General features: G+C 39.9%; 1 protein-coding gene across 2 annotated transcripts in view; it reads right to left on the bottom strand.

Moving 5' to 3' along the window:
* ODAD2 (outer dynein arm docking complex subunit 2) overlaps positions 1–27,350 on the bottom strand; it is a 197,453-nt gene that overhangs the window by 151,529 nt on the left and 18,574 nt on the right. For both annotated transcript variants that reach the window (XM_073801778.1, XM_073801777.1), the window contains exons 9-11: positions 18,608–18,813; positions 17,118–17,216; positions 11,729–11,876 (exon numbers count right to left, since the gene is read on the bottom strand). In XM_073801778.1, coding sequence (XP_073657879.1) covers positions 11,729–11,876; positions 17,118–17,216; positions 18,608–18,813 — 453 coding nt within the window. The remainder of the gene's footprint in view (positions 1–11,728; positions 11,877–17,117; positions 17,217–18,607; positions 18,814–27,350) is intronic.

The following is a 27,350-nucleotide window of genomic DNA, read 5'->3' as shown; positions in this document are numbered from 1 at the left end:
AAATGCGAGTATCCATTAGTTTAAAAATTAAATTGTGTTCTAAAACTCCAGATTAAAAGCATATATACAGATGCAAAACTTGCAAGTTGAAATGAACATATGTCAAAGCCAAATGATTGCAGACTAAGTCCCTTTATGATATGCCAAGACCTGAGCTCATAGCTCTGGATAAATACCAAGCTGTGTCATTCATCGGCTTGTTTGGGTATTAATGAACGCATCAAAAGTTCTCAACAATCACAGACATTGCTGCACTTGGAAAACGGTTAAGTGGAGAGTCAGGTCAACGTGAACACTTCTCTGCTGGTTGAACTCTACATTTAAGGCCTAATTTTGTCAAGTACAATGTCAGGTGTATTATTCTGAGATCACCTAGAGACATTCAATTTTGCATTTCACAGACTTTTCATATCCTTTTGTGTCTCCACAGAAAAACATTTATCTGTGTTGAAAATCCTGAAATCATTTGTAGATATACTTTTTCTTTTATTGGCTATGTTAAGAATATTTACCTGTGGGAACTATAATAATTCCAAGCAATTTACTGTCTGGCCAAAAGTATCACATTTGCACAAGATTTACTGATGGGTAACTTGTGCAAGCTTGAGTAGCACTTCATCAATACACGCTTTCCTCAGCTGTTCTGGGACAGCAACAGGGCATCCCTTTTTGACCCACCATTATATGGATTTATCCTAAATAGCTGAAAAACGCAAGACCGTGATTCAATAATGAGACTACCACGAGACACTCTTAGCCGTGTTCACGGAGAAGGTATCGTGGAGAATGCTGCACGCCACCTACCCACTGTCTGCCCCATGAAGTCCTCGGGGAGGAAATTCTTTCTGCTCTTAGCACCAGGATCAGTGACACTCACTGGCAGGTGGGCTGTTCTTACCTTATGGTGGAGAGGCCCTCACTGTATTAACTCACTGTCTTTCTGCCTTTCTCTGGTTGCTAGAATCTTAAAGCGAAAGCTGAGGACCACCTGTGTGGGTGGTAAAGCCTCCCCACCTTACGCTGTCTAGAATAACAACATGCAACAGTAACAATTACCATTGCCAACAGGTGCTGAGCCCCTGGTGCCAAAGCACTTATGTGTGTCAGGTTTCATTGAATATTCACAGTAATCCTAAAATGCGGGCTCTTCTATTTTGCCACCTTGACCAATGAGGAAACCAAAGCTCACAGAGGCCCGCCAGCACCCCAAGGCCGCTGAGCCAGGGGGTGGCAGAAACCCGACTCAGCTGACGTCTTTCTGACACTGGAGGTCACGCCTCTAACTCTTCATTATTCTGCCTCCTGGCCTGGCCGATGCTTCGGCCCCCTTTGGCTCTTTATTTCCTTTTACTAATGAAATAAAGTTAATAGACCAAAATTCTTTGAGTCAACACCAGGGCTCTTCCAAACCTTCTTCCAAAGGCCATGTCTGAGCCCCAGTGCCTGTCTGGCTCAAGCGCTGGATGACAGAGATCTCTGCTGCCAGTTTTTCCCCAGAGGACATGCGCTTCATGAGTAGAGGCTATGGGCAGCCCTGTGGCTCGGGAAAGGGCAGGTGGGTCTCCTGAGTCTGAACTTTGCTGCCGCGTGTGCTGGGCTGGCCACTGCGCTGACTGGGTGGTTTGTGCACAAAGGCTCCTGCCGAGGCAGGGGCAGGGTCACAGGGTGGAACGCCAGCCTATGCTCCTCCACACGAGTGTTTCCAAATTCTAACAGATATGAATCTTCCAGATTCCGGAATGAGAAACTGGAATTCCCAGAAATTCTCAGGAATTCCTGAAATCATGTTATTTCATATTTGTTCCTAAATTTTATTTACATGTTACTAAATAATAATGATGACCATAATAGTAAATTATTTCCATAATAAACAACGAACCATTTATTTATGATAGAGATGCTAAAAATTTCAGAGGTTTTCTGTAAAAAAAAAACTATATATTGCAATAACATGTAAAAATGATCTCCACCTGTTATCTGGTAACAGAAAACATTAGGAGAACATTAACACAAAATAAGTGCTAAATAAAAACCATTTTGGGGGGTGCTGGGAAGATGGCGGAAGAGTAAGACGCGGAGATCGCCTTCCTCCACACAGACACACCAGAAATACATCTACACGGGGAACAACTCCTACAGAACACCTACTGAACGCTGGCAGAAGACCTCACACCTCCCAAAAGGCAAGAAACCCCCCACGTACCTGCGTAGGGCAAAAGAAAAGAGAATAAACAGAGACAAAAGAATAGGGACGGGACCTGCGCCAGTGGGAGGGAGCTGTGAAGGAGGAAAAGTTTCCACACACTAGGAGCCCCTTCGCGGGCGGAGACTGCGGGGAGCGGAGGGGGGAGCTTCGCAGCCGCGGAGGAGAGCACAGCCACAGGGGTGCGGAAGGCAAAGCGGGGAGATTCCCGCACGGAGGACCGGCGCCGACCGGCACTCACCAGCCCGAGAGGCTCGTCTGCTCCCCCGCCGGGGCGGGCGGGGCTGGGAGCTGAGGCTCGGGCTTCGGTCGGAGCGCAGGAAGGGGACTGGGCTTGGCGGCGTGAACACAGCCTGCAGGGGTTAGTGCGCCACGGCTGGCCGGGAGGGAGTCCGGGAAAAGTCTGGAGCTGCCGAAGAGGCAAGAGGCTTTTTCTTCCCTCTTTGTTTCCTGGTGCGCGAGGAGAGGGGATTAAGAGCGCTGCTTAAAGGAGCTCCAGAGACGGGCGCGAGCCGCGGCTAAAAGCGCGGACCCCAGAGACGGGCGGGAGACGCTAAGGCCGCTGCTGCCGCCACCAAGGGGCCTGTGTGCGAGCACAGGTCACTCTCCACACCCCCCTTCCGGGGAGCCTGTGCAGCCTCCCACTGCCAGGGTCCTGGGATCCAGGGACAACTTCCCCGGGACAACTCACCGTGCGCCTCAGGCTGGTGCAACGTCACGCCGGCCTCTGCCGCCGCAGGCCCGCCCCGCACGCCGTGCCCCTCCCTCCCCCCCGGCCTGAGTGAGCCAGAGCCCCCGAATCAGCGGCTCCTTTAACCCCGTCCTGTCTGAGAGAAGAACAGACGCCCTCCAGCGACCTACACGCAGAGGCGGGGCCAAATCCAAAGCTGAGCCCCGGGAGCTGTGCGAACAAAGAAGAGAAAGGGAAATCTCTCCCAGCAGCCTCAGGAGCAGCGGATTAAAGCTCCACAATCAACTTGATGTACCTGCATCTGTGGAATACATGAATAGACAACGAGTCATCCCAAATTAAGGAGGTGGGCTTCGAGAGCAAGATCTATGATTTTTTCCCTTTTCCTCTTTTCGTGAGTGTGCATGTGTATGCTTCTGTGTGAGATCTTGTCTGCATAGCTTTGCTTCCACCATTTGTCCTAGGGTTCTATCCGTCCATTGTTTGTTAATAATTTTAATAACTTTATTATACGTTACTTTCTTTTTCTTTCTTTTCTTTCTTTCCTCCATTCCTTCCTTCCTTCCTTCCTTCCCTCCTTTACACAACGAATCATCCCAAATTGAGGAGGTGGTCTCTGAGAGCAAGATTTATGATTTTTCCCCCTTTACCTCTTTTTGTGAGGGTGTATGTGTATGCTTCTAAGATTTTGTCTCTATAGCTTTGCTTCCAACATTTGTCCTAAGGTTCTATCCATCCCTTTTTTTTCTAAATAATTATTTTTTAATTCAATAACTTTATACTTTATTATATTTTACAGTATCTTCTTTCTTTCTTTTTTCCTTCTTTCCCTCCTTCCTTCCTTCCTCCCTCCCTCCCTTTCTTTCCTTCTTGCCTTCTCTCCTTTTCTTCTTTCTTTCTTTCCTTCTTCCTTCCTTTCCTTCCTTCCCTCCCTTCTTTCCTTCTTTCTTTCTTTCTCTCTTTCTCTCTTTCTCTCTTTCTTTCTTTCTTTCTTTCTTAGTACTTCTACTAATTCTCTCTACTTTTTCTCCCTTTTATTGTGAGCCGTGTGGATGAAGGGCTCTTGGTGCTCCAGCCAGCAGTCAGGGCTCTGCCTCTGAGGTGGGAGAGCCAACTTCAGGACACTGGTCAACAAGAGACCTCCCAGCTCCACATAATATCAAACGGCGAAAATCTTCCAGAGACCTCCATCTCAACACCAGCACCCAGCTTCACTCAACGACCAGCAAACTATAGTGCTGGACAACCTATGCCAAAAAAATAGCAAATCAGGAACACTACCCCACCCATTAGCAGAGAGGCTGCCTAAAATCATAATAAGTCCACAGACACCCCAAAACACACCACCAGACGTGGACCTGCCCACTAGAGAGACAAGATCCAGCCCCATCCACCAGAACACAGGCACTAGTTCCCTCCACCAGGAAGCCTACACAACCCACTGGACCAACCTTAGCCACTGGAGACAGACATCAAAAACAACGGGAACTACGAACCTGCAGCCTGCAAAAAGGAGACCCCAAACACAGTAAGATAAGCAAAATGAGAAGACAGAAAAACACACAGCAGATGAAGGAGCAAGATAAAAATGCATCAGACCTAACAAATGAAGAGGAAATAGGCAGTCTACCTGAAAAAGAATTCAGAATAATGGTAGTAAAGATGATCCAAAATCTTGGAAATAGAATGGACAAAATGCAAGAAACATTTAACAAGGACCTAGAAGAAATAAAGATGAAACAAGCAACGATGAACAACACAATAAATGAAATTAAAACTACTCTAGATGGAATCAATAGCAGAATAACTGAGGCAGAAGAACAGATAAGTGACCAGGAAGGTAAAATAGTGGAAATAACTACCACAGAGCAGAATAAAGAAAAAAGAATGAAAAGAACTGAGGACAGTCTCAGAGACCTCTGGGACAACATTAAACGCACCAACATTCGAATTATAGGGGTTCCAGAAGAAGAAGAGAAAAAGAAAGGGACTGAGAAAATATTTGAAGAGATTATAATTGAAAACTTCCCTAATATGGGAAAGGAAATAGTTAATCAAGTCCAGGAAGCACAGAGAGTCCCATACAGGATAAATCCAAGGAGAAATACGCCAAGACACATATTAATCAAACTGTCAAAAATTAAATACAAAGAAAACATATTAAAAGCAGCAAGGGAAAAACAACAAATAACACACAAGGGAATCCCCATAAGGTTAACAGCTGATCTTTCAGCAGAAACTCTGCAAGCCAGAAGGGAGTGGCAGGACATATTGAAAGTGTTGAAGGAGAAAAACCTGCAACCAAGATTACTCTACCCAGCAAGGATCTCATTCAGATTTGATGGAGAAATTAAAACCTTTACAGACAAGCAAAAGCTGAGAGAGTTCAGCACCACCAAACCACCTTTACAACACATGCTAAAAGAAACTTCTCTAGGCAAGAAACACAAGAGAAGGAAAAGACCTACAATAATGAACCCAAAACAATTTAGAAAACGGGAATAGGAACATACATATTGATAATAACCTTAAATGTAAATGGACTAAATGCTCCCACCAGAAGACACAGATTGTCTGAATGGATACAAAAACAAGACCCTTATATATGCTGTCTACAAGAGACCCACTTCAGACCTAGAGACACATACAGAATGAAAGTAAGGGGATGGAAAAAGATATTCCATGCAAATGGAAACCAAAAGAAAGCTGGAGTAGCAATTCTCATATCAGACACAACAGACTTTAAAATAAAGACTATTAGAAGAGACAAAAGAAAGACACTACATAATGATCAAGGGATCGATCCAAGAAGAAGATATAACAATTGCAAATATTTATGCACCCAACATAGGAGCACCTCAATACATAAGGCAAATACTAACAGCCAAAAAAGGGGAAATCGACAGTAACACATTCATCGTAGGGGACTTTAACGCTCCACTTTCACCAATGGACAGATCATCCAAAATGAAAATAAATAAGGAAACACAAGCTTTCAATGATACATTAAACAAGAAGGACTTAATTGATATTTATAGGACACTCCATCCAAAAACAACAGAATACACATTTTTCTCAAGTGCTCATGGAACATTCTCCATGATAGATCATATCTTGGGTCACAAATCAGCCTTGGTAAATTTAAGAAAATTGAAATTGTATCAAGTATCTTTTCCGACCACAACGCCATGAGACTAGATATCAATTACAGGAAAAGATCTGTAAAACATACAAACACATGGAGGCTAAACAATACACTACTTAATAATGAAGTCATCACTGAAGAAATCAAAGAGGAAATAAAAACATACCTAGAAACAAATGACAATGGAGACACGACGACCCAAAATCTATGGGACGCAGCAAAAGCAGTTCTAAGGGGGAAGTTTATACCAATACAAGCCCACCTTAAGAAGCAGGAAACATCTCGAATAAACAACCTAACCTTGCACCTCAAGCAATTAGAGAAAGAAGAACAAAAAAACCCCGAAGCTACCAGAAGGAAAAAAAATCATAAAAATCAGATCAAATAAATGAAAAAGAAATGAAGGAAACAATAGCAAAGATCAATAAAACTAAAAGCTGGTTCTTTGAGAAGATAAACAAAATAGATAAACCACTAGCCAGACTCATCAAGAAAAAATGGTAGAAGACTCAAATCAATAGAATTAGAAATGAAAAAGGAGAAGTAACAACTGACACTGCAGAAATAAAAAAGATCATGAGACATTACTACAAGCAACTCTATACCAATAAAATGGACAACCTGGAAGAAATGGACAAATTCTTAGAAATGCACAACCTGCCAAGACTGAATCAGGAAGAAATAGAAAATATGAACAGACCAATCGCAAGCACTGAAATTGAAACTGTGATTAAAAATCTTCCAACAAACAAAAGCCCAGGACCAGATGGCTTCACAGGCGAATTCTATCAAACATTAGAGAAGAGCTGACACCTATCCTTCTCAAACTCTTCCAAAATATAGCAGAGGGAGGAACACTCCCAAATTCCTTCTACGAGGCCACCATCACCCTGATACCAAAACCAGACAAGGATGTCACAAAGAAAGAAAACTACAGGCCAATATCACTGATGAACATAGATGCAAAAATCCTCAACAAAATACTAGCAAACAGAATCCAACAGCACATTAAACGGATCATACACCATGATCAAGGGGATTTATTCCAGAAATGCAAGGATTCTTCAATATACGGAAATCAACCAACATGATACACCATGTTAACAAATTGAAGGAGAAAAACCATATGATCATCTCAATAGATGCAGAGAAAGCTTTCAACAAAATTCAACACCCATTTATGATAAAAACCCTGCAGAAAGTCCGCACAGAGGGAACTTTCCTCAACATAATAAAGGCCATATATGACAAACCCACAGCCAACATCGTCCTCAATGGTGAAAAACTGAAAGCATTTCCACTAAGATCAGGAACAAGACAAGGTTGCCCACTCTCACCACTCTTATTCAACATAGTTTTGGAAGTTTTAGCCACAGCAATCAGAGAAGAAAAGGAAATAAAAGGAATCCAAATCGCAAAAGAAGAAGTAAAGTTGTCACTGTTTGCAGATGACATGATACTATACATACAGAATCCTAAAGGTGGTACCAGAAAACTACTAGAGCTAATCAATGAATTTGGTGAAGTAGCAGGATACAAAATTAATGCACAGAAATCTCTGGTATTCCTATACACTAATGATGAAAAATCTGAAAGTGAAATCAAGAAAACACTCCCATTTACCACTGCAACAAAAAAATAAAATATCTAGGAATAAACCTACCTAAGGAGACAAAAGACCTGTATGCAGAAAATTATAAGACACTGAAGAAAGAAATTAAAGATGATACAAATAGATGGAGAGATATACCATGTTCTTGGATTGGAAGAATCAACATTGTGAAAATGACTCTACTACCCAAAGCAATCTACAGTTTCAATGCAATCCCTATCAAACTACCACTGGCATTTTTCACAGAACTAGAACAAAAAATTTCACAATTTGTATGGAAACACAAAAGACCCTGAAGAGCCAAAGCAATCTTGAGAACGAAAAACAGAGCTGGGGGAATCAGGCTCCCTGACTTCAGACTATACTACAAAGGTACAGTAATCAAGACAGTATGGTACTGGCACAAAAACAGAAAGATAGATCAATGGAACAGGATAGAAAGCCCAGAGATAAACCCACACACATATGGTCACCTTATCTTTGATAAAGGAGGCAGGAATGCACAGTGGAGAAAGGACAGCCTCTTCAATAAGTGGTGCTGGGAAAACTGGACAGGTACATGTAAAAGTATGAGATTAGATCACTCCCTAATACCATACGCAAAAATTAGCTCAAAATGGATTGAAGACCTAAATGTAAGGCCAGAAACTATCAAACTCTGAGAGGAAAACATAGGCAGAACACTCTATGACATAAATCACATCAAGATCCTTTCTGACCCACCTCCTAGAGACATGGAAATAAAAACAAAAATAAACAAATGGGACCTAATGAAACTTCAAAGCTTTTGCACAGCAAAGGAAACCATAAACAAGACCAAAAGACAACCCTCAGAATGGGAGAAAATATTTGCAAATGAAGTAACTGACAAAGGATTAATCTCCAAAATTTACAAGCAGCTCTTGCAGCTCAATAACAAAAACACAAACAACCCAATCCAAAAGTGGGCAGAAGACCCAAATAGACATTTCTCCAAAGAAGATATACAGACTGCCAACAAACACATGAAAGAATGCTCAACTTCATTAATCATTAGAGAAATGCAAATCAAAACTACAGTGAGATATCATCTCACGCTGGTCAGAATGGCCATCATCAAAAAATCTAGAAACAATAAATGCTGGAGAGGATGTGGAGAAAAGGGAACCCTCTTGCACTGTTGGTGGGAATGGAAATTGATACAGCCACTGTAGAGAACAGTATGGAGGTTCCTTTAAAAACTACAAATAGAACTACCATATGACCCAGCAATCCCACTACTGGGCATATACCCTGAGAAAACCAGAATTCAGAAAGAGTCATGTACCAAAATGTCCATTGCAGCTCTATTTACAATAGCCAGGACATGGAAGCAACCTAAGTGTCCATCATCGGATGAATGGATAAAGAAGATGTGGCACATATATACAATGGAATATTACTCAGCCATAAAAAGAAACAAAATTGAGTTATTTGTAATGAGGTGGATAGACCTAGAGTCTGTCATACAGAGTGAAGTAAGTCAGAAAGAAAAAGACAAATACCGTACGCTAACACATATATATGGAATTTAAGGGGAAAAAAATGTCATGAAGAACCTAGGGGTAAGACAGGAATAAAGACACAGGCCTACTGGAGAACGGACTTGAGGATATGGGGAGGGGGAAGGGTGAGCTGTGACAGGGCGAGAGAGAGGCATGGACATATATACAGTACCAAACGTAAGGTATATAGCTAGTGGGAAGCAGCCGCATGGCACAGGGGTATCGGCTCGGTACTTTGTGACCGCCTGGAGGGGTGGGATAGGGAGGGTGGGAGGGCGGGAGACGCAAGAGAGAAGAGATATGGGAACATATGTATATGTGTAACTGATTCACTTTGTTATAAAGCAGAAACTAACACACCATTGTAAAGCAATTATACCCCAATAAAGATGTTAAAAAATAATAATAAAGTAAAAATAAAAGCCATTTTAAAAACTGAAAGATGACATTAAAATATTTATCATTTATAAGATATTCTTAAAATACAATTTTAAAATACACAAAGCATTAACCGTCCTATCCAATAGTCTTGATTTTTGTTTCAGGACAAATATGCCAGATGTTAAAAATGTTTGTTTTCATTTTACATTGACATTGGTCAAATTGTTGACAGGCTTCCAAAAGCATAGCCAAGTTAGGCGTTAGAGTTTGCATCATATATGCTCATTTCCTTTTTTAATGATGAAAATATTTTATCTGCCTGCCCTGATTCTGGTTGGACCATTGAGGTCTATGTTGTTTTTCCTAATTAAGATTTTAGATCACTTTCTGGTTTCATGATGCATTGTTGCACAACCCACACTCACATCTTCCTCTCTTTGCATTTCTTATGTTCAATTACTTGGAAAGAACAATTGTAATACATAATATATACAATATAGTGAATATTCAAACACAAAACAATGCCCGGGTACATCCAATGACATACCATTGAGATCTCCTAGCAAGCTCACCAGGGCTACAGAGAATCACAGATCAAAATTTCAGATTTAACGACTTACTTTACTTTACAAATTTGTTATTTCTTAGAACACCACTAACAGGACTTGTATGAAGTATATGATGCATATTAGCAGATCATTTATTTTTGCAAGAATGACTTGCACATACACATCATTTAGAGCACGGCAACAGCTACAAGCGAGGCTGACCGCCTGGGCTGTGACCACTTTACTCTTACTGGTTCCCGTCCTGATGCCTGGAAATGTCTACCTTCACCTTTGATTCTGCTGCCAGAATTTTCTTTTTTTAAAAATTTTATTGAGGGATGACTGGCAAATATAATTGTATCTGACGTGTACAATGTGCTGATTTGATACCCACGTACGCTGTGGAATGATTACCAAGATGATCGGCAGGTGTTGCTCTCCATGATGTCAGTAGATTTCTCTGAGCCAGTAATGTCTTCAGGAAGATTATTAAATTTTAATTGTCAAATTTTAATTCTAACTTCCCGTTTTCCCAATTTCTTGACTAATTTTTCTTGGGATTGAGGATTCAGGAAAACATAAAAAACTGTTTCTGAGAAGTGCTGAGAATTGCCGCTGAGACTGTGTCCAACAGGCAAGCGGGCATATTTTTCTTTCAGGAAAACCTTTTTTGGCTTGCTTATACCTACCAGACTGTCCACGCAGCGGGCCTCTGTTGAATTCACCAAAATGTGCATATAGGCTAGTTCACCTGTCAGCTTGGGACGACCTCAGAGGCACAGGAAAAGTACCCTTCAGCGATTTAGGAGTCACATAAATATCTTGAACTATGCAAAGCTTAGCAAATGCAGGAGGACAAGATGACGTAAGTCAAAATGCTGTTTTCACAAGTACTTCTGGGCTATCGCTTTAGACCTGGCCTCGCCATTTAACAATGTCCAATATCAGAAATGAACAGTAACCTGGGCTTGGGTAAATCATTTTCCTTGCCCCACCCCACATTCAAGGACTTAAATATTGATACACTGTTATATGGGCCATTTATTATTATAAAATGTTTTCACACATGGGATATTACTTGAGAGTAATGGAAATGGACCAATATATATTTTAAGCACCTACAATGTATCAGACACACCACATGCTTCAAATGTGTTTTCTCAGTCCTTAAAATAATCCTATAGTGGGTATTACTAATTTCACTCCATGGGTTGGGAAAATTAAGGCTCAAAACCATAACTTTTCAACAGTCACATTGCTAGTAAGTGATACAACCTAGAATTTAGTCTAAGTCCAACTTCAAGACTCCTTGCTCTTTCCACCGCATCATACTGCAGATCATAAAATGGTGGCAAGTCACAATATCTGACGGCTGCCATGGCCCGCTGACCGCTCCCCAGCTAGGGGAGAGGGCTGGTACCTGACAGCCCAGCTGCTCCATGAGGACGAACCTCGCTATCCTCAGGGTAATAGGACCTTCCCCTGTGCACACTGAAGTAGTAACAGGGATACTTACTACCCTTACTTGAAATAAATATATAGTCAACTTGGAAGCAGAACATACATTTTCAGGAAAAAATTTTAAATAAACATTGCAAACATAGTACAAAAGGTTTCTCTCTCACCTTCAAATATTTCACCAGCTTCTGAATTTGCCAGTATTCTGATGGCAAATCTGCATTTGTTTCCTGAAGATGGTCAGGTGGTTCTTCATCTTCCTCACTCTCTGAGGAGCTCTCACTAATAATCTCCTCAATCTTTTCAACACTCTTACTAAGAACAACAACAACAAGGTATAATAAGTATGTTTATGCTACAGTATGGACATGGTTATAATGTTACTATTTCAGCAACACGTACACAAGCAATGGATAAGGTACCAACACCTTCTGAGTTCTGGAAGATCTTTGTTAATATCTGTATGAGGAGGTGAGCAAACACGTCTCAGTAGCAGATGCATTTCAGTATTATTGCTACGGGTGCAATAATAATGAAGAACACAGCAAGAAATGGCAAGGGTATTAGGTAAACGACCGAAGACTGCAACTTGTCACAGCAGTTGACTGACTTAACATGTTGTTCTTTATATTTACGTTTCTTTTATTTACTTACTTAAAATTGAATACAATTAAAAATTCAGTTCTCCAGTCACACTGGCCACACTGCAAGTGCTCAATAATCATAGGTAGCTAGTGGCTACCGTACAGGACAGCTCAGAAATAAACTATTTCTATTACTGCAGAAAGCTCAGTTGGGCAGTGCTGCCAGTGCCCCAAAGGGAAGGCATTTATTCCCTTACCAAAGAGAGTTCACTTTATTCCTCACTGCTCTAGAGGCTTCTAACTTAACACCAAGGTCACAGACACAGGCTAGTTCACTCAAGCCCTTGGGAACATAGTCAATTCATCCTTATCTTCTTTCTTTCTCTCCCTCCTTTTCTCTCTCCATCCCCCCAGGTGCTCTCTTCCATAAAACTCTTTCCTAGTCTTTTCCATTTGGAAGCATAGTAGGAGGATGGGTAATTGTCAAGTTTCATTATTTTTAAGGTTCTACCATTCTCTTAATTTCTCAAAGGTTTTTCAGCACAGACAGCTGCAATTCTTGTACTTTCAAAAGTGCAGAATGGTGCAGCTGTGCTCTCTGGGCCACAGTGGGGGGAAATCCTGAACTGAAGGGCCTGGAGCTGAGTTTCAGTTTTATGTATTCTCTTGTCCAAAAGATGTCAGGAAACCTGTGTTGGTTGAAGAGGAAAATCTGGTACATCAGGTCTACCTAAAAATGAAGTAAACCCCAATGTTCACTGCAGCATCATTTACAATAGCCAAGACATGGAAGCAACCCAAGTGTCCATGGACAGATGAATGGATAAAGAAGACGTGATACATACAAACAATGGAATATTAGTCATGAAAATAGAAGGAAATCCTGCCATTGGTGACAACCTGGGTGGACCTGGAGGGTATCATGCTAAGTGAAATCAGTCAGCGGAAGACAAATACTCTATGATTTCATCTATACGTGGAATCTAAAAATAAAAAACAAAAACAAAACAACCACCAAACTCATAGAAATCAGACTTGTGTTTACCAGAGGTGGAGGGAGGGAAACTGGGGGAAGGTGTTCAAACGCTACACACAGGTATCTGATAAATAAGTGCTGGGGATGTGGTGTACGAGATGACTACGCTAACACTGCCGTGTGGTATATCTGAAAGTCGCTTAGAGAGTAAGTCTGAGGGTCCTCATCACAAGAAACAGAGTTATTTGCAACTACATAAGGGGGTGTAAATTAACGGAGCCTATTGCCGTCATTTCACAATACACGTATGTCAGGTCACAGGGTGCACCGTGAGCTTATACAGAGCTGTATGTCAATTACATCTCAATAAAACTGAAAAATGCCACACACATACATACACACACAAAGATATATCAGGTTTTCTGTACATAGCTAAAGCAATGCAGAAAGAGAACTACATGGCACTAAAGGCCTACATAAGAAAAGAGAAGTCTCAATTCAGTCATCTAAACTCACATCTAAAGAAACTAGAAAAAGGAGAGCAAAACAAACCCAAAGAGAACAGAGAAAAGGAAATAATAAAGAGAAGAAGTCAATCAAATTGAAAACAGAAAAACAACTTGAAAAATCTATAAAAACAAAAAACTGCTTGTTGAAAAGATCAATAAAACTGACAAAGCTCTAGCAAGACTGACAAAAAAAGAGAAGACACAAATTTCCAGTACCAGAAGTGAATGAAACGTAGCATATCACTACAGATCCTGCTGACAACAAAAGGATCATAAGAGAAAACTATGAACAACTGAACATTAATTTTGACAATTTAGATACAACGGACCAACTCCTTTAAAGGTACAAACTACCGTAACTTAACCAACGTGAAGCACATAATTTGAACAGCACTACAACTATTGATGGAATTAATTCATAATTTTACAACTCATAGCAAAAGTCTCCAGTTCCAGATGATTTCACTGGAGAATTTCAACAGGCATAGAAGTACTAACACCAATTTTATACAATCTCTCCTAGAAAATACAAGAGAAGGGAACTCATTTTATGAAGCCTGATATCAAAACCAAAGTGCAAACAAAAGCAAAACACTGTTATTGAATATCCCTCATGAGTGTAGATGCAAATATTCTTAACATACTATTAAGCACACATAATTCAGCTAGATATAAAAAGAATGAGCCCACCATGACCCAGTGGGGTTTATTCCAGGAATGCAAGGCTGAGTCAGTATTCAAAAATCAGCCATTGTAATCTACCACAGTAGCAGCCTAAAGAAGCAAAATGACATGACCATACCAACTGATGTAGAAAAACCACGTGACAAAATTCAACACCCAATGGCGATTAAAACTCTCAGAAAACCAAGAATAGAGGGGAACTTCCTCAACTTGATAAAGAATATCTGTACAAAAACTGTCATCATACTTTCTGGTGAAAGACTGAATGCTTTCTCCTAAGATTGAGAAAAAGTAAGAACTTTGATCGCTGCTAGTCAACATAGTACTGGCGTTTCTACTTCTAGATGTAAATCTAACAAAACATGCACAGGACTTATGTGCTGAAAACTGCTGGTGAAGGAGATCAAAGGCTTAAATACACAGACATACAGTGTTCATGGATTGGGAGAGTCTACAGAGTAAAGAGATCAATTTTCTCAAAACTGATACAGAGTTTTAATGCAATTTCTATCAAAATCTTCAGTAAGTTTTTTCTGTTAGATATAGCAAGGTAATTCTAAAGTTTATGTGGAAAGGAAAAAAGCTAGAATAGGTCAAAACGATTTGGGGAAGAAACATAATAAAGTGAGAGGAATCACTTTACCAGATTTCAAGATTTACTATAGAGCTACAGTAATCAAGAATGTATGGTGTTGGCAAAGGGCTGGACATAAAAGTCAGCTGCACAGAATAAAGATCCAGAAATAGACCCACACGAGTACACCCACCTGATTTTTGATTAAGGTGAAAAAGCAAGTCAAAGGTGGAAAGACAGCCTTTTCATCAAATGGTGCTGGAGAAATGACCTAGGGCAATGGATCTTGACCTAGGTCTCATACTTTATATAAAATTAACTCAAAATGGATCCCAGTCTTCAATATAAAATGTAGAATTATTAAACTTTTAGGAAGAAACCGTTGGAGATAATCTTCAGGACCAAGGGCTTTGTGACATCAAAGGCACAATCCATAAAAGAAAAAACTGATAAATCAGACTTCATCAAAATTAAAGAGTGCTCTCTGAGAGGCCCTATGAAGAGGATGAAAAGACAAGTCACAGAAAGGGAGGAAATATCTGCAAACCACGTCTATAACCAAGGATATCCTGGATAGAAAAGAACTCTCAAAACCAACATGTAAAAAACAAATGATTCAACTAGAAAATGAGCAAAAGACATAAAGAGACATTTCACTGATGAGCATAAAGGGACGGCAATTAGCTCACGACAAGATGTTAACATCATGAGCCATTAGGGAAATGCTAAGACCACGATGAGCTATCACTACCCAGCTTTCAGAAGAGCTGAAATACAACACGCAACAATACCAAATGCTGGCGGGGATGAGGGGAAACTGAGTCTCTCCGACGTCACTGGTGGGAACATAAAATGGTGCAGCCAGTCTGGAAAAGGTAGGCAGTTTCTTAAAAAAGCTAAACACACACAATTACTATCTTGTCAGCAACTGGGCATTTGTCCTACAGGAATGAACACTTCCATCTATACAAACACCTGTGTGTGACTGTTCACAGCAGCTTCATTTCTAATAGCCAAAAACTGCAAACAACTAAAAGGTGCATTAATACGTGAATAATTTTAAAAACTACCACCGCATGGTATATCCATACGATGGAACGCCACCCAGCAATCAAAAGGGACAAACTATTAATACATGCAACAACTTAGGTGGATCTCAAGGGTATTATGGTGTTGAAAAAAAGTCAATATAAAAAAATGTATGAATCTATTTCTGTGGCGGTCCAAAATGACAAAATTATGAAAATAGCGAACAGATGAATGGTTGCTAGGAAGTGGGAATGACGGGGGTTGTGGCTATAATGGGGCGGCCGGGGGATGTCTGTGCGGGGTGAACAGTGCTCTATCTAGCCTGGTCGCCACGGTCATCACACAAACCTGCACAGGGTATAATGACACTGAACTATACCTATACAATGTACCCGTGTTAATCTCCTGGTTTTGATCTTGTACCACAGTTACGGAGGATGCAGGATTTAACCATTGGGAGAGGCTAGGTGAAGGGTCTATGGGACCTCTCTGCACTATCTCCACAACTTTCTGTGAACCTACAATTATTTCAAAATAAAAAGCTTTAAAAAGTTGTCAAAAAATTAATAGTTTATCATGTCTAACTCCCCAAAATGGCATACACGTTGTAGAGTGTCTTAAAGTTTGTTTTTTCCAAGTGTGCAAATTTAAAATGCGAAATTTCTGCCATTTCTTCCCACCACCACCTTGGAGTAAAAATGGCTGAACCTTCTCCCCAGATACGTCACTTTTATCGAACGGAAAACTGGGTAAGAAGCTTATTCGTTGGCCTTCTAATAATGGCTGTTTTAATGAGAAATAACATTTATCACTTTAGAACTGGCAGAGCCATCAGTGACCAGTAAAGTAAGGCTCAGAAAGATGACAATTTTGTATGACATGATTATTCAGAGGCCAGAGATCAGATAAGAGCCCAGTTTTGCTACCACTTAGTTAACTGCTTTTTGCATTAAATATATTCATTTACAAAGAGTTAACTAATACCAGTAGATCGCTGTATTAAAGAAACTCCACATTAAAAGGATATTCTGTAAATGTATTGAAAGAAATCCACTATTACCATTTTTACAGCATTCCTACTAACGGTCAATATAGATATCTTAGGACCCTAATGTGAAAGTAAAACACCATTAACCAGCATTAACTAGCCTGTCGCATAGGGCTGGCTTTAAAGAACTGGTCATGTGAACAGAAACTCACCGAATTAACTGTGCTTTTCCAGATGAAGTAGATGGTCTGGACTTTTCAAGTCTTCCTCCATGTTTTTCTTCTTGGGTGTCTCTTAGTGAGCTTTTGTTCCTAAAGAGATATTAATTTTATTAATTACTTTATGCTGACTAAAAGGAAATTAAAATAGAAATGTATACAAATATTCCATCATTTTCACGCATCCAAATGATGTGTTTTCCTAACGCAGAGAACGACTATGAGCTCCAGTCTCATCTGACACCTGAGAGGTCCCTTTTGTCCTTCAGGCACAGCCATGCATTTTATGTAACGGAGAAACACTCTGTCCAGTATTTCTTTGTGCTAGAAACAGGCCTTCATAGGCTGCCATCATTGGGAAGGTCCTTCAGTCTGTCCTGGATCACAGCTGCCTGTTTTTCCACCTTGCCCACCTGACACTGCAGCAGGTCCTATGCCTGATTTTCTGGATACTCTCAAGCTTAGTCTACACCTTGGCATGTACTGGGTTTGCATTAAATACTTGTTTAGTGAATTCTTAATTGAAGAATATAAGCACATGCAAAAAGCAGCATTTTATAATTCACCTCCCCATTAACAGAGTAGCCCATACATTTGTCATTTTCAGACTCACTCTTTCAAACACAGCCACAAAGGTCAAACACCCCAAAATCAGTGAGACTCAGAGGACCAAGCATGTCTCCTCCTTCCACAGGACTCCTCTGCCAGCTCTGAGTTTGCACCCAAAATACAATCACCTGTGGCTCTCAGAATCCCTGCAGGTGAGGACCCATGTGACCAGCAGGGACCCAGTTCTTAACCCAATAAGGGGATGACATGGAATAAAATAGGCTGTAACTTTTAACCTATTTGCTAAACTTGAAAAGTGCTCTAGGTGCTTCTGTTGCGTGTTGGTAACACTGGCTTTGGCACCAATTTACAGAGGGTCCTAAATGGAACTAGGCTTGTATATTTCAGACGTTCATCAAACCTGTGTCCACTTTACTCAGACCATCCATATGTTTGCAGTTCTATCCTTTTTTATAGTACTTACTTAAAGTTCTGTTAATATACGAGATACCACGTCTATGAAGTTTCCCCTAATTAACTACACATAATGGTACATTTAATCACATAATTTAAAGTGGAATTCTTCTAACACTTACTTAATCAGGTCCCTACCACAATGTTTACATTTCCCATGGGATTCCTCCATGTGTTTTTATCATCTTTTTCACGTGTTATTTGCCCTGACTCACCAACCACATGAAAGTGAATTGGGCTCTCCCTCCCTCCGTGGTGCTCTGCACACAAACGCTGTTGGCTGTCAAATCTTTCTGCCTGGAACGTGAAGAGGACAAGAAGGAACCAACTTATATTATGGAGGGAGGTGTGAGTATCTCCTCTGTAGTTTTCTCTGATGAAACTGAGTTATGTGAAAAGTTGGGCAACTGTGTGGTTAGCAAGGATGTATCAGAAAACCCATCATGTAAGCGTCTACATACTTTTTGGCATCAAAAAGTATGGTCTTCCAGTTCAAACTTGGCTCTAATCTCTTGGTCATCTGACTCCTTCCCAAACTGATTTGCTTCTTCTCCAGCGCACTCCCGCGGGAAGCAGCGCTAGCTTTACGTAAAGCGGCTGCTTCCTCCTCAGGTGCCTCATTAGGCTGATCCTTTTCCTTTTGCTGTTCTTCATTGGATCTAACCTCCTTTAATTAAAAAAAAGAGCATATTTTTACCGTGATATCACTTCTGAATTACCTCGTGTTATCTGAAAATTAACCCTGGCGATAAATTCAGACAGGAAGTCTCAAGATGCTCTAACTTGTGTTGCTTAGCAACACAAATTGAATCTGGGCAACTTCAAGACCAAGGCCTCTGTTGGAGTTAGGCTGACAGTGATGGGCTGATCCTAAACTCACACCCCCCCTGCAGCCCACATGGATACAGCAGCAGGACTGGACCAACTCACTCCTCACCACCACCACGAAAAAATTACACTTAAACCCTGTAAAGACTGGGACACATCTTAGTCAAACTGCTGAGACCAAGGATAAAGAAACCACCTTGCAGGAGCCAGAAATAAAAGACAGATTATAGAGAGAGGAAGGAACATAACAATTAAAAGAGACTTCTCATCAGAGACAATGCAATCCACAAGACAAGGGAGTGATATAGCTAAAGTGATGAAAGGGAAAAAAACCCATATCCTGTCAACCCAAAATTCTATACAGAGAAAAAAAATCCTTTGAAAATGAAGGTAAAATAAAGACTTCACAGATGAAAAAAAGCTGAGAGAATTCACTGCCAGAAGACCCAGGCTAAAAAAATTGTTCATGAAGCTCTTCAATCAGAAGGGATCTCATACGAGACAGAACACACATCTACACAGAAGAATGCAGAAATGGTAAAAATAAATATAAAAGTTTCTTTGTGATAACTTTGTGATAAAAGTTTCTTTGTGATCTTTGTGATAAAGTTTCTTTGTGTGACATGCTATCTTTGTTGATAGCATGTCAAAGTAAAATGTATGACAACAAGAGTACAAACACAGGGAGAGGCATTCGAAGCACACTCTTGTAAGGCTCTTAGACTACTTGTGAAACTGTATAATACTGTTCAAAGGCAGACAAGGTAAATTAGAGGCATATATTATAAGCCCAACTGTGATGTTTTTTAAAAAGTATAACTGATGAACTAATTGCATACACAAAATGGAATCATTTCTAAAACTTCAGTTAATTCAAAGAGGGAAGAAAAAGAACAAAGAACAAATGGGACTAATAAAAGCAACAAGCAAAATAGTAAATGTAATTCAACTCTATCAGTAGGCACATTAAACGAAAATGATTTAAAAACGTCAATTAAAAGAAATTGTCAGAGTGGATGAAAAAGGAAAACCCAATTATTTGTGGTCTAAAAGAAACCATTTTATATATAAAGATATAAATACACTATAAGTAAAAAGCTGCAGAAAAATATTCCATGAAACCAATAATCAAAAAAAGCAGGAATGGCCACATTAAAATCAGACAAAATGGACTTCAAAACAAATAATATTATCAGAGATAGAGAGACATATAATGCCCAAGAGCCAATTACACCCAATTCTAACTGTGTGTTCACCAAACAATAGAATTTCAAAAGATTAAAGCAACAATAGAACTAACAGGAAAAACAGATAAATCCACAATTAGGAGACTTCAAAACCCCCCTCTCAGTAATCAACAGAATGAACAAAACAAAACTTAATAAGAATATAGGGCTTCCCTGGTGGCGCAGTGGTTGAGAGTCCGCCTGCCGATGCAGGGGACACGGGTTCGTGCCCCGGTCCGGGAAGATCCCACATGCCGCGGAGTGGTTGGGCCCGCGAGCCATGGCTGCTGAGCCTGCGCGTCCAGAGCCTGTGCTCCGCAACGGGAGAGGCTACAGCAGTGAGAGGCCCGCGTACCACAGAAAAAAAAAAAAAAAAAGAACAGCAAATTAAACCCAGAGTGCAGAAGAAAGAAAAATTTAAAGAGCAGAAACAAAATAAAATAGAAAGCAAACAATAGAGAAAATCAATGAAACAAATAGCTGTTCTTCAAAAAGATCAATAAAATTTATCACTTCTTTCCAGACTAGTCAAGAATAAAAAGAAGATATAAATGACCAATATTATGCATGAAAGAGGGGTTATCACAGCAGAGCCTCCAGACATCGGAAGATAATAGTGGAGTGTTATACTTGATGCCAACATTTGAAGTAAGTTAGATAAAATGTGCAAATTCATTGAAAGACACGAACCACCAAAGCTCAGTAAGAGAAAGAAATCTAAATAGTTCTATATCTACTAAGGAAATAAAATTCTCAACATAAAACCTTTCAACAAAGAAACCTTCAGGTAGAGATGGATTCCTTGGTAAATTCTACCAAACATTTAACAAAGAAATAAGATTCATCTACATAAAGAATTCCAGAAAGAAGAGAAGAGTAGTGCATACTTCCCAATTCATTCTGAGGCCACATTACCCAGATCCCAAAACCATGAAAAGATAACTACCAACCCATATCCTTCATGACTACAGATGCAAAAATCCTCAGCAAAATATTATCAAATTACATCTAGCAATGTCAAATGGGGTAAGACATCAGGACCAACCCCAATCCCGGGATTAATATTAGTTCAACATTCAAGAATGAATGACCATATCAACAGACTAAAGAAGAGAAATCATGTTATCATCTCGAGATACAGTAAATCACCCCCTCCCAGTAGTAAGAGGCTCATCCCCCACGGCTTAAGTTGAGGCCCCACGGGAAGCATGTAATAAAGCACCTCCCCCTCCCAGCCAGGTGCGTGTCAGCAGAGGCCCAGTGGGGAGACCGAACTTCCACCCCCTGCCCAGTGGTAACGAGGCACCCTACACCACCAGGTTCTCAATGGAGTCTAAGTGGGGAACTTGGATTTTTACATGCACCTTGTAGTACCCCAGACCCACACCATGAGACCTACACTTAGAGAAGTCCTGCTAAAACAAAAGGTTTAAATAAAATCCAAAGTTTCATAACATAATCCAAAAATGTCCAAGACAACACAAAAAATCACTCATCGTACCCAGAACAAGGAATGTCACAACCTGAATGAGAAAGGACGACGAGTGGATGCTTATACCACAGTAAAATGGACGATGAAATAATCTCAAATAGATGTTGGAATAAGATTTTAAAGTAGCCATCATGAGGCTTCCCTGGTGGCACACTGGTTAAGAATCCGCCTGCCAGTGCAGGGGACACGGGTTCGAGCCCTGGTCCAGGAAGATCCCACTTGCCACAGAGCAACTAAGCCCGTGTGCCACAACTACTAAGCCTGCGCTCTAGAGCCCATGCTCTGCAACAAGAGAAGCCACCGCAATGAGAAGCCTGTGCACCAAAACAAAGAGCAGCCCCCGTTTGCCACAACTAGAGAAAGCCCGCGCACAGCATCAAAGACCCAACACAGCCAAAAATAAATAAATAAAATAAATTTATTTAAAAAAAATAAAGTAGCCATCATAAAAATGCTTCGATAATCAATTACGAAGACTTGAAACAAATGAAAAATCAGAAAGTCTCAGCAAATAAATAGATGATATACAGAAGAACCAAATAGAAATTCTGAAAATGAAATTTACAAACCAGAATAACTCACTGGATAGCTCAGCAACAGGATGGAGAAGACATAGGAGAGAAACCATGAACCTGAAGATAAACAACAGAAATTACCCAATCTGAACAACAAAGAGGAAATATATTGAAAAAAAATTTTTTTAAATAAATAAACAGGGCCTCCAGATCCGTGGGACCACAGCAAAAACTCCAACAGTCATGTAATCAGAGCACCAGAAGGAGAGGAGAAAGAAGGTCAGACTGAAAATGCATTCTAAGAATGTCTGAAATTTTCCCAAACTTGGAAAAAGACATAAATCTAAGATTCAAGAAGTTGAGCAAACCCTAAACAGAATAAACCCAAAGAAATTCCTGCCAAGACACATAATAATCAAACTCCATAAAACTAAAGTCAAAGAAAATTCTTAACAGCAATGAGAGAGAAACAATATTTTACCTATAAAGGAAAAACAATTAAAATAACAGCAGATTTCTCAGGAGAAACCGTGGAGTCCAGAAAGACTGCAACAACATTTTTCAAGTGCTGAAAATAAAAAACCGTCAGGCCAGAATACCATATCCAGTGGAAATATTCTTCAGGAATAAAGGGGAATTCAAGATGCTCTCAGATAAAGGAAAACTAGGAGAATCTGTCACCAACAGACCTACCTCAATGAATAAGAAGTTCTTAAACAGAAAGGATATGATAAAAGAAGGAAATTGGCAACACCAGGAAGGAAGAAAAGAACAACAGAAAGGGGCTTCCCTGGTGGCGCAGTGGTTGAGAGTCCGCCTGCCGATGCAGGGGACACGGGTTCGTGTCCCGGTCCGGGAAGATCCCACATGCCGCAGAGCGGCTGGGCCCGTGAGCCATGGCCACTGGGCCTGCGCGTCCGGAGCCTGTGCTCCGCAATGGGAGAGGCCACAACAGTGAGAGGCCTGCGTACCGCAAAAAAAAAAACAAAAAAAAAGAACAACAGAAAGAATAAAAGCATGGGTACATACAAAAGACTTTCATCCTCCTCTTGAGCTTTCTAAATGATGTTTGATGGTTGAAGCACAAATTGTAACAGTGTCTCATACAGTTATCAATGTGACGGAAATAAAGGCAAATATAAATGAGAGAGTGTAAAGGGACTTAAAGGGAGATATGGTTTCTATACTTCACTCACGTGGTAAAATGTCACACCAGTAGACGATGATAAATTATGTATAATACAATATCTACAACCACCACCAAAAACTACACAAAGAGATACACTCAAAACACTATGGAGGGGTTTCCCTGGTGCTGCAGTGGTTGGGAGTCCGCTTGCCGATGCAGGGGACATGGGTTCATGCCCCGGTCCGGGAGGGTCCTGCGTGCCGCGGAGCGGCTGGTCCAATGAGCCATGGCCGCTGAGCCTACGCTCTGCAGCGGGAGAGGCCACAACAATGAGAGGCCCGCGTACCGCAAAAAAAAAAAAACACTATGGAAAAATCAAAATGGAATTCAAAAAAAATGTTCAAGTAATCCAAAGAAAACCAGGGAAAAAAAAAGTGAAAGAAAACAGAAGGAAAAAACACAAAGTGAAACTAAGCTGGCAGACTTAAGCTCTCACATATCAATAATTAAAAGTAAACGACTTAAACACACCAATGGATACATCAATAGATAGAGTTTCAGAAAATGGATTTTAAAAATGACTCAACTATATGCTGCCTACAAGAAACTCACCACAAATATAATGATATAGGTAGCTTGAAAGTCAAAGAAGGGAAAAAGATACACCATGCAAACGTTAGTTTAAAAAAAAGGTAGGAGTGGCTATATGAATAGCAGATTAAGTAGCCTTCAGAAAAAAGAAACTCACCAAAGACAGAGAGGGACATTACATAATGATAAAATGGTCAATCAAGAAGACATAATCCTAATGTGTATGCAGAGCCGCAAACACAAAAACAGAACTAAGAGGAGAAACAGACAAATCTACAATCATTGTTGGAGGATTTCACATCCTTCTCTCAACACTGACAGAAAATCAGCAAGGATGTGAAGAACTCAACCACACCAAAAACCAAACTTATAAAGATTTAAGTTATTTAGAGTGTGTTCTCTGACTACAGTGGAATCAAACTAACAATGAATCACGTAATAGAAAAATCTAAAGCTAAACAACAAACATAAATAATCATGGATCAAACAGGAAGTCCCAAGGAGAAAAAACTTCTATTGAGGTATAGTGGATTTAAGGGAAGTTTAAAAAATAGAACTGAATGAAAATGAAAACAGTGATAATATAACGCCAAAATGTGTGACAGGTAGGTAAAGTTCTGTAAGGGCAATTTATAGCACTAAACACTTACCTTAGAAATGAATCAAACTCTCAAATCAAGAGTCTAAGCTGCCACCTTAAGAAACTAGCAAAAGAAGAGCAACATAAACTCAAAACAGGCAGAAGGATGTAAAAATAGATGCATCTCTGAACTGTCAGTGCTAAGGTGAGAGCAGGAAAGTGGAGACTGCCTTCCATCTTACTGCTGTCCTGCCCCAGAGAGGTGCTCACTTGTTTCTGAATGTCTTTGTCCAAAAGACAAATTCTCTGTAGATGAATGTAGACTTAAGAGAATTCTTTCTTAATATTATTCACCCCTGAAATCACCAAAATCCCTTTCAATGCAAATATAACTAGATTAAATTAAATGTATGATTAAAAAATCTAGAGAAATAAGAGTAAATGAAACTCTAAGTAAAAAGAAAAGAATAAGTATCAAAATGAAGTAGAAAAAAGAAAAATAGAGAAAAATCAATGAAACCAAAAGTGAATTCTCTGAGAGAACTGATGGACTTCTAGCCAGATGGATCAAGAAAAAATAAAACACAGTGATTAATATCAGGCATGAAAGAGGTAACAACAGCTATAGATTCTACAGTTGTTAAAAGGTTAATAAAAGAATAAACAAGTTTATACCAATCAGTTCAACAACTTAGATGAAAGGGATGCATTCCTTTAAAGACAACCTAGCAAGGTCCCTCAAGAAGAAACAGATAGCCTGCATGGTCCTAGAACTAGTAAGGACATTGAACTTGTAGTTAAAAACCTTCCCACAAAGAACACTCCAGGCACAGACTGCTTCACTGGTGAATTCTACCACACAGTTAAGACAGAAAGAATAGCAATTCTACACAAACGTTTCCAGAAAATTGAATGGGAGATAAAATTTTCCAACTCATTCTGTAAGGCCAGTATTACTCTGATACCCAAACCAGACAAAGATATTGAAGAAAAGAAAACTACACATTGATAATCTTACACAGATGCAAAACGTCTTAATAAAATCTTAGCAAATTAAAATTTTAAAGTATATAAAAAGGATAATACACTCTGAACAAATAAAGTTTGTCCCAGAAATGTAAGGTTGGTTTATCATTTGAAAATCAATATAATTCACCACGTTAAACTAAAAGAGGAAAAAAAGAACACGATTAATGCAATAGGTACCGAAATATCATTTGATAAAATCCTATATCCAATCCTAATAAAGTTCTCAACAACTTGGAATAGAGGGGAACTTCCTCAACCTCACAAATTTCATCTATGAAAAACCGACAGCTAACAATAGTTAGAAACTGGAAGTTTTCCCTTTACCATCAGGAACAAGAAACCACGTCTATTCAATTCCGTACTGGAGGTTCCAGCTAGTGCATTAAGGAAAGAAAAAGAAATAAAATCACTGAAATTGTAAAGGAAGAGGTAAAATGATCTTTATTTATAGACAATATGACTATCTACACAGAAGACCCTTTGGAATCTACAAACCAGACAAAACTAACAAGTGACTTTAGCAAGGTTTCAGCGTATGAAATCAATATACAAAAATCAAGTGTATTTTTATATAGTAGCAACAAATAACCGGAAATTGACATTTTAAAACTATTGTTAACAATAGCTCCCAAATAGGAAATATTTACAGATAAGTTTCACAAGAGATGTGTAAGACATGTGCACCAAAAGTTACAAAGCAATGCTGAGAGAAATTAAATAAGATGGAGAGACATGCTAAGTAATACTAAACAAATGGAAGGATATACTGTGTTCCATGGATTGGAAACCCCAATATTGTTAAGATGTCAGTTCTTAAATTGATCTATAGATTCAACACAAGATCAGTCATAATTCCTTCGGGATTTTATGAAGAAATTGACAAGCTGACTATAAAATTTGAACGGACATGCGAAAGATATAGAATAGCCAGCAACTCCAAAGAACAACTGGATTGACAGAGGACTGACACTACCTGACCCAAGACTTAATGCAAGTAAGTAGGTAATCAAGACAGTGTGGTTCTGGTATAAAAATAGACAAATAGATCAATGGAACAGAAATACACCCAGATAAATGGACAACTGTGCAAAGAAAGGACAATTCTTTTTCAACAAATGATGCTGGAACAACTAGATATCTACATGCAGAAGAAAAAAATGAACTTTGATCCATACCTCATGTCATGTGCAAAAAATATAGTAAATTGGATCATAGGCCTAAATGTAAAACCTAACATTTAAAGTCTTCTATAAAAAAGCACTGGAGGGCTTCCCTGGTGGCGCAGTGGTTGAGAGTCCGCCTGCCGATGCAGGGGACACGGGTTCGTGCCCCGGTCTGGGAAGATCCCACATGCCGCGGAGCGGCTGGGCCCGTGAGCCACGGCCGCTGGGCCTGCGCGTCCGGAGCCCGTGCTCCGCAGCGGGAGAGGCCACAACAGTGAGAGGCCCGCGTGCCGCAAAGAAACAAAAGCTCTGGAGAAAACCTTTGTAACGCTGGGTTTGGTAAAGCTTTATTAGGTACAACGCTATAAAAGAATAATAAGTTGGACTTCATCAAAATGGAGGACAGTTGCTTTCTGACAGACTCGCTTTGGAGAATGAAATAACAAGCTACAAACTGGCAGAAAACATTTATTTATAAATCCTGTATCTGAAAGAATATATAAGTCTCTATGTATGTATATCTCACAACTCAGTAATAAGGAACGAAACAATCCAATAACAAATGGGCAAAAGATCTGAATATACACTTTACCACTTAAGATATATAAATGGCAAATAAGCATATGAAAGGACGCATTCAAGTAAGGCAAA

This window comes from Tursiops truncatus, chromosome 2 (assembly GCF_011762595.2).
Source record: "Tursiops truncatus isolate mTurTru1 chromosome 2, mTurTru1.mat.Y, whole genome shotgun sequence".
NCBI classification, from domain to species: Eukaryota; Metazoa; Chordata; class Mammalia; order Artiodactyla; family Delphinidae; genus Tursiops; species Tursiops truncatus.
The sequence above is the reverse complement of the archived record's forward strand: the minus strand, read 5'-3'. Positions and strand labels throughout refer to the sequence as shown.